The 9,248-nt window shown below is 32.9% G+C and overlaps 1 protein-coding gene across 1 annotated transcript; it reads right to left on the bottom strand.

Moving 5' to 3' along the window:
• Positions 1 to 1,760: 1,760 nt before the first annotated feature.
• Positions 1,761 to 7,461, bottom strand: LOC104894898 (probable indole-3-acetic acid-amido synthetase GH3.1). The gene is made up of 4 exons (XM_010681261.4): positions 7,022 to 7,461; positions 5,444 to 5,545; positions 2,845 to 3,651; positions 1,761 to 2,529 (listed from the first exon to the last, which is right to left on the bottom strand). The coding sequence occupies exons 1-4, from the start codon at positions 7,303 to 7,305 to the stop codon at positions 1,962 to 1,964; spliced, it is 1,761 nt and encodes a 586-aa protein (XP_010679563.1). The 5' UTR covers positions 7,306 to 7,461; the 3' UTR covers positions 1,761 to 1,961.
• Positions 7,462 to 9,248: the final 1,787 nt, after the last annotated feature.

Genomic DNA, 9,248 nt, shown 5'->3' with positions numbered 1-9,248 from the left:
AACAGCTGAACTGAACTGAATTGAACTGAATTGAACTGAACTGAAATGAACTGAACTGAACTGATCTGAACTGAACTGATCTGAACTGAACTGAACTGAATTGAACTGAACTGAAATGAATAGTGATATGTGAGAGTAAAAGTATTGTCAAGAGCTGAACTGAACTGAACTGGTCTGAACTGAACTGAACTGATCTGAACTGAACTGAACTGAATTGAACTGAACTGAACTGAACTGAAAATAAGCTGGGGAGAACAGGCCCTTAGTTTGTTATTGTCAAGCAATAGATTTTGTAATTTGGAGAGTTTACCTATAGAATAAGGTAAACTTCCTCCAATTTGGTTATTTGACAAAACCAAATCTGTAAGACTCATTAAATTGCCCAAATCTTTTGGGATAGTACCCGAAAGTTCGTTGTCCTTAAGGTCTAGCCAAGTAAGTGAAGTCATATTAACAATTGAATATGGTATTGGACCAAAAAGTTGATTTCCTGATATAATAAGTTGTGAAAGTGATGTTAATGATTGAAAAAGAGAGTTGGGTAAGATTCCGGAGAGGTTATTTTGACCAAGATAAAGGGTTTGTAGCTTAATGAGGTGACTAAAAGAAGTGGGTATTGAACCATTTAGTTTATTATTGTTTAAATAAAGATGGGTCAAATATGATAATTTACCTAATTGAGAAGGAATTGGACCACTTAGTTCCTTAAGAATACTAAGATCAAGGAGTTGGAGATAGGTAAGGTTGCCAAGGAAAGGGGAAAGACTACCTGACATGGAGGCATCATAAAGCCAACCATCCCCTGTTTGAAAGCCGGAGCGAGAGACGTTAACTACTCGACCGTTGGCCGGGTGGCAACCAACGCCCTCCCACGCCGTGCAGCAGTTGGTGGTGGGTAGCCATGTGCCGAGTAGTTCTAATGGGTCTTGAGTGATGCTATGCTTGAAACTAAGTAATGCTTCTTTGTCTATGGGATGGCAGGATTCTATTAAAGAGGGACAATATGTGTTAACCAAGATTGTAATATAAAAAAAAAAGATAATTCTTTAAGTGTAACATGATTAAGATATACAAGAAATGGGATGGATAAAAATGGGATGTGTAAATGATCAAAGATTCATGCATATATTTATACAACTAGGGAGCTCAAAAAACAAGTTTAGTGGAAACACATACCTCTAGGCTAGAAATAGGGTACTGGCACTAATCTACTAGTAGGAAATTAGGAATACTATATAATCTGAAATTTATCATGTGGTTCGTATACCTCGGAATTGTAGGTATTGGATTCTTTCAACTAAGAAGTTAGTATCGAAGTCATCTAAGTAATTGATGGTGGTTCATATATATACGTACTATACTTTTTGTGTCGTCGAAAAAATAATATTATATTAGATTTATATTAGTTTTGTTAAGGGTATTGCTTTATACAACTTTATTTTGGAATGTGATATGTTTTCTCGAATAATACGTACGTGAATAGTTTACTAGTAGATTGTTGAAACTTGAGAGGTAGACCACGTTTGATCATTAGGATAAGTTATTATAGATATGTCTCACCTAATAAATATTGACTAAGATATGAACCGCCGTCTAGGATGTAGAGCTAGAAGTTATGACAACAACTTTACGTTAAAGATATAACCTAGTTTAGTTGATAAAATTTTGAAAAATGATGTATTATACTATGACATCCAATTAATAGAACCTTTAAAATTTGTGATATATTACAGAATTTAACATATTTGCTTCATTAGACGTTTGAATAACAATGCACATATATATATTGAAACGAGATTTTAAGGAGAAATAATTGTGAACATAAGTATAAAGATAATCTACTACTTGTATGAGTCACTGACTAGTACTACTATTCTTATTCAGAAATTTCTATTCCACCCATCAAAACACAAGACATAGTGTGAATGTGTGATGATTTTTCTATTATGCAGTTATTGGGCTCAAAGCGAGCCTCGTTGTGGGCTCCAATGAGGTAATGAAGGGCTAAAATGGGCCGACACTACTCTAGAGTCCAATAACTCCACAATGGGCATAACATTGACACACCTAGGCACTTTATACTGGTTAATAGATGCTCCTCTTGATATTGCATAGTCCATCAACTCCTCAAATGTTCCATTCTTCACAACTCGGATCTCAAGCGGCCCAATTGACCGATCCGCAACCCGACATTGTCGATAAACCGAGTTAAGGGCCTCTTCCATTGCTAGACAACACTGGCCCAATACATCATTACCCGGCCCATTTGTGGGGTCTTTCATTAGAAGTTCACAATAAATGACATAATGTCCTGGAATTGTTTTGGTGTCAGCATAACTAGTGTACTCAACAATGCTTGTGTTAAAGGGTTGTAACAAAATAGATGCTCTCTCAATCGCATTTTGTAACTCTGACTCGTCTGTTTTATCCGAGTCTATACTAAGTAGCACATTCTTTCTCCTAACAAACTTGAATTGTGGGGCCGAGTTGTAATATCCTGTCACATGTAGCACGTCCCCAACTCGGTACCTATACAAACAAAAATCGAATTTTCAATTATTTTCATCTTCGTAAGAATTTATTGAGGTGGGCTAAAATTTGTAATTTCTATTTCTAATACTTCATCCATTCTGAAATAAGTAAAAGTGTAAAATACTTCTCATTTTTACGTGAGAGTTTTTAAAAGAAGCATGTCACTTATTTCATAACGGAAAAAGTAATTAACATCTTTGATACTTGTTTTTATTGAATATATATTCATTTATCAAGCTGTTAGATACTTGACGATAAAAAGGGTATTTAAGTAACTTTAAATATCGTAATAGTTTTGTTACGATTAATTACCTGTATAATCCCGACTGGGTGGTGACAACGAGCTCGTAATCCTTTCCAACCTCCACATCAGCCAAGTTGACAAGGCGAGGCACCGAGTTACGAGTCAAACCAACCGAGTCGTCTAGAGGGATGAACTCGAAATACGCCATGTTGGGCAAGATAGTGTACGTGACCTCAGATGGGGCACACATTGGGTCCAAATTGAGCCCAAAAAAACACTCAGAGGAAGCATACATAGTACATACCTTAGGTAGGCCACCACTATAATAGTCCAATGTAGGTATATATTGGGCCATAGCACCAGTCACAATAACCTCTAAGTACTTAGTATTGGGCCAAATCCTTTTAATAATCCCCTCCCAATCCTCACCCTTGCATGCATGATTAATAAACTCGGCTAGCTCCGTGTCTTGCCTAATGATCTTAGCCATGCAATCACGTAGGCTCGAGTGCGTAATCTTAGGGCTTAAGGTTCCGGTGGCGATGTCGTGGCAGAGGTCGGAGTAGTGGACTTGGAGGAACCGGATTGCACGAAGGAGGCCGGAGGCGAAAACAGCCCCTACACGGAGGACTTGATGGCGTTCGTAGAGTCCACATAACATTTGAGTGTACATGGATTGAAAAGAATCAGGGCAAAGTACGGCCTCATTAGGGCTAGTATAAACATTGTATGGATCATAAGGTCGGTTTTTAAAGTGGCTACTCTTGTAGTAGCTTGTAAGAACTGGACGAGCTACTAGACCTCCTGGAGTTTTTGTTTCCGCCTTGATGAATAAGAAGTAGAGGCCCTTTCCTTTGTCTAGGCCTGGTAAGTATCTGTTGTACAAAATATAACCATATAATTAGAGACTTGGGAGAATCCGCATGCACTTTTTTTTTCAAAAATTATTAAAGGAAATGGTCTAATCTATACAAATATATTAAAAGGCGTGCGAAAACATGAAACTGTGCCACGTGGCACTCTTCCTAGGGAGTTTTAGTTCATGTACTAAAGTTCTAACCACTAGGCTAAGGCCTTGTTTGGTTGACAAAACAAATCATGAGAAGTGCAAATTCCTAGGAAGTAGAAGTATATGAAGGTGTTTGGTTGGCAAAATCATGGGAATTTGCATTTCCTAGGAAGTTCTACTTCCCACACAATGGGGGAAGTTGCTTACCTAGTTCCCCCTAGGTAAGTGTCACTTCCCATGGGAATTCCATCTTCTCAGAGCCAACCAAACAATTTTGTTTACTTCCTAGGAAGTAAAATTTCATGGGAAGTGAAAAATCAAGAGAAGATCAACTTCCCAAATGCAACCAAACGATACCTAAGTTGTATTTAGTGTTATTATCATAAAGTATTATATTAATAAATGAATTTTTTTCTTACCCGGGGCATAGCATGGGCCTAATAACTAGTTTTAATATAAAAGTAGACCTAGTCACTAAATGGATTAAACTAGTCATCAAAAGAAATTAACCTAGTCACTATTGGGCTAATTTTCTTTTTAATATTGAACCTACGATTACCTAATTTTAATTTAAAAGTAGACAGTCTCTTACAAAACAAACTCTTTATTTTTAAGTAACCAATAGTGGGACTGAATATTTGGACTTATCCTTTAATTTGTACGGTGTCAAATATTTAGTCCTACTATTTCTAGAAACATATTTTTAGACATTCTAGAAATAATTCAATTTTACAAAGAGATTCAATTCGGTGTCAAACCTTATCCTTTAGTTTGTTCCAATTCTAGAAACTTAAGACATTTTTACGTAGCCTAATCTTTACATTTTCTTACTTTCGAAAAGGGTTGATGTAATGTGGAGAAAACAAAGAAGAGTAAGATCGAAATATATCTAATTTTTTATTTTAACTGAAAAATGGAAGTAGTAAAATTATTTGTGACAATAATAAATTTAAAAAATATAGAAAATAATCACAATTTTACCACTAAAACTCTAAAAGATCCGAACTCGTCACCTTACGGGTCCATTACATAACCAGGGAATAAAACGAAAGCGAACAAACAAAGAGGTAGAATTAAGCACCGAAACTCCGAAAGGGTCAAAGTAAAAGATAAGATGGTAATGGTTCACGTGAATTATTGAAGTACAATAAAGTAGTACATGCATTGAATCTCTTTATAAATTGAACTCTTTCCGTAAAACAGAAAGTAAAATAGTAGACAGGTAAAGGTAAAAAGTAAAAGGTTTGTGATAATATACCACATATATTACTATATTAGTGCAACTTTCTTATAATTCGTTAAAAATATGGAGCTTTTAGCTTAATGAAATAAAATTCTACAATTTTCTATTTTGACAAGTCAATGAAAAGTACAAAGTATCAGATTAAAGTTGTTTATCTATAATTTACGTACTCTACGAACAATACTTAAGCAATTGTAATTTTGTAATTTGAATAATTTTCATACAATTGTTATTTTATGAAATTTTGTGACAACTGACAATGCAAAAATGTATTTACAACCTCGAAAAAGTAGGGTAATTTCCATTAAAAAATATTGATTAGTTAAAATAAATTTTGGTTTTACTCCATAAAATATCGAATGGTGATAGGAGATATTTTTCTGATAATCAAAAGCAAAAGAGAAAAACAACTTACTGGTTCATAACAGGCATAAGAAGGCTGTAAAGCAGCTGCCTCCTATCCATTTCCTCAGCAGTTGTTGGCATCAACTTTCTCTCACCTGCTGAAGTTCCCGAGCTGCAACATAATCATCACCATTATTACAAATCAAACCTTTTTATTTACTACTCTCTACTCTCTAGTCTCTACATCCCAAAATATATTATATTTTTTTTTTACACAGTTTTCGAAAAACACATTTGATCTATGATATCTTCTATTTCGAATTAGTACAAAAATATAAAAAAGTTAATATTATAGATGTACACATGCGAATCTAGCAAGATATTATATTAGTATATTTTGTTATATACAAATGAGAATATTTGGTCAAAAATTTTAAAATTTGACTCCCCAAAATAAAAATAAAAATAAAAACTATGTTTTGAGAAGTAGAAAATAGTAATTAGGAATAATTTAACCAATTGGTCACACCATGCTTTTATATTAGAGGTGATCATTTACGAGCTTGTCTAATCTAAGCCCTTTTATTGCGTTGATTAACGCAAGTCAAATCACTAAATTATTGTAAGTTTGTGACTATGTGGTGCAAATTATAAAGCGTGTTATTGGACCACACGGTCACACGGACGTTTACTTAAAAATTCAAATTCCACGTTTTCGTTGGACATGTAAGTGCAGAAACAACGTAAGAGCATCATATGAGAGTAAAACACTCAAAATTCGTGAATGTGACCTTTTTTTTCAAAAAATAAAAATAAAACACATGTTCTTTTGAAAAATTACTAAAAGTAAGTTAGTGGATAAAGTTTAAGGAAAATGATATATGTAGCCCTTAGGGCTACATATAAGGTGCTTAAAATGGAAATAAAATATTGAATCAAGCATTTATTACCTCAGTTGATGTGAAAATGTGTCTTGAATTCTTAAACTGTTTCTATTTAAAGAAATGTATTTAATGCTTATATGTAGCCCTAAGGGCTACATATAACATTACCCAAAGTTTAAAGCTAATAATGATGCATCACCTAAAAGAGTTGCATATTGGACAATAAGATGTTATACTATAATTTATTGTGTTAACACACTTAATGACATATAATTCAACAAAAATGACATAGATCATACAAATATGACATTAATTTCATATCGTTTTGCCATTTATTTTATGTCATTTGATTTTTTCTTATTTATAGGTTATACTTTATAAATTATGGTATCGTAACCGTTGCACCCAAAAAAAAAATCATAAAACTTGATGATTACATATTTACATGTATATATAATATATACATTTAATCATTTATAGGATTGACAAATAATACACATAACTACATTTATAGGGCTGAAGGTGCACAATTAAGCAATATAAACATTTATTTCTACGGTTATATATGAACTAAGTATAAACGCAGCAATCACTAACTTCAGATAATTTGAGGATATAAAATGGAGAAATATATATTGGCCATAAAAGGAAATACTTAGCTAATAGTAACAATGAGAAGTAATTTCCTAATACGAAAAGTCGAAAACGAGGAAGAACAAATAAGAACGAAGAAAAAAAAATTGTTGATAGTAGTAAAAATTTACCTAGTGAGAAATTCGGTAATTGGTTGAGCACAAAGAATAGGGGAAAAATCCCCATTAGCAATACGTTGGATATCAGGCTGAATATCCTCGTACGTCACAACAGGAACATTATTCTTAAATGTTTCAGGATCAATACACCCTTTCATTCCATGTCGTTTTAAGTACTCCGTTTCTGCGTTTCGGCTCAAAATCTGAGCCAAAACCTTCCTTTGTACCTCATCACATTGGCTCGTCACGTCGTCTATAAATTGTAACGCCGTTAGGTCTTTCTCTCTCTTCGCCATCGTAAGTACTAAAAATGGTGGAGGATGAAAAAATGGTAAGATGAGAAGTGTAGAATGGATAATAATATTGCAGTTTTAAGCAAGTTTTTTTTGTTTAATTTTGAGTAGCTTAGTAAGGGAAGTTTTTGTATGTAGTTGTTGAAGTGAGCATGGGAGAATAGATGGTTTATATAGAAGAGCGGGGTCCCGGGAAGATATTAACGTAGGCATGGGACGTCATGGTACACGTCTAAAGTTGCCACAAAGAAGAGGGACAAGTAACTTATGACTTGTGACTCTTGGCAAATACGTCCAATTTATATAAACATGCACATATAATAATATATCATATTGGATTATTGGTGACTTCTTATGAATTTATGATGGTCTGATTAGAGTTATTATTACAATTTACAAATCACAATAGTGGTCAATGAAGACTATGTGGTATGGTGATTTGGTATTAGGTAATAAAAAGTTATTAAAAGAGACGGCAGGGCCGGTTCTGAGGGTAGGCAAGGAGTGCCACCGCCCAGGGCCCACAATCGTGTGGGGCCCAAAAAAAGAAATTAACTATGACCAATTAAATAAAAATTGATAAAATTTTTGAATATTTAGTGAAATTTGTGCTATTTTTGTGCAATTTTTAATAATATTATGTGCTTATTTTTTATTGGTATCATTAACAAAATATAGATTATAGTTTTAGGTACGAAGGTTTTAATTATATGACCTATAAAATATTAGGATCGACTCATATAGGGGCCTTTATTTTTAGATCCGCCTAGGGCCCAAAAATTATCAGGAACGGCCCTGAGAGACGGTCTCATTTTAATATAAAAGTAGATTTAGTTACAAAATAGATTAAACTAGTTATCGAAAGAAATTAACCTAGTTATTATTGGACTAATTTTCTTTTTAATATTGGGCTTATAATTGTCTAATTTTAATTTAAAAGTAGACGGCCTCTTACAAGACAATCTATTTGGTAATACTCTTTTCCGTTAACTAACTTTGTACTTACGTTTCGTTCTTCAAAGATCTTTTATTTGTATTTTATATAGGTTCTATGCAGAGTATTGTTTTAATTATTAATATTTTTTTTGTATTTATAATGAAAATTATAAAAATATACATTGACAAGAATCTACTGAAAAATCACATGATGATATTTTTCGCAGATATGGATTGCCACGATTACTATATAATAATAATTTTTGTCGCATTAATTATCTCTTGAATAGTGAATGACAAGATATTTAAAAAATGACGGAGGGAGTACATTGTCATGTACTCATGCGTGATCTTAATGTTAGATTTGTCTCAACATAAAATTTTAAATTATCAACTATTTATAGTTTATAGTTATTCTTAATTGAAGATAAAGGTGTGCATCGCAAATTATAAGAGTTCAGGGTTGAACTCTATAGATTCAAAAGAAACAAAGATAATACAAAATGAGAAATTCATTAATTGGTGATATTTAATTTGGTTGAAAAATTTAATCATCCTTGATTGTTTTGCAACTTTGATCTCTTTCAAACACGTTAAAAGAGCTATATCGCCAGCAACAACAGCTAAATTATTTGGAATTTTAGAATCATAATGAGAATATGTAGAACATGGTGTAAGAAATTGTGATATTAGTGATCGGCTAATCGTGGAACAAATTTAAAACTACATGCAACAATTGGTCGCTAAATTAAGTTAGTGATTTCTTTATAGCCATTAATTGCAACCAACTTCAAACTTAAACACATTTGTTCAGGATTATTTTCGGTTTTTCAGTAGTTGTTTTCATGAATATAAAAGTCATATAATATAATAGATATAATGAATTTGAAATGAGTCATACTCATACTAAGAATGACATTTTTTTCACATTGACAACAACAAAAAAAAGAAACCACATGATTTTGTTTTCCATAATTTTTTTTAGTTTTTTTAAATATTCGAAATAAAAA

The sequence above is a fragment of the Beta vulgaris genome, chromosome 6 (genome assembly GCF_026745355.1).
Source record: "Beta vulgaris subsp. vulgaris cultivar EL10 chromosome 6, EL10.2, whole genome shotgun sequence".
Taxonomy (NCBI): domain Eukaryota; kingdom Viridiplantae; phylum Streptophyta; class Magnoliopsida; order Caryophyllales; family Amaranthaceae; genus Beta; species Beta vulgaris.
This window is presented reverse-complemented; position numbering and strand designations above follow the sequence as displayed.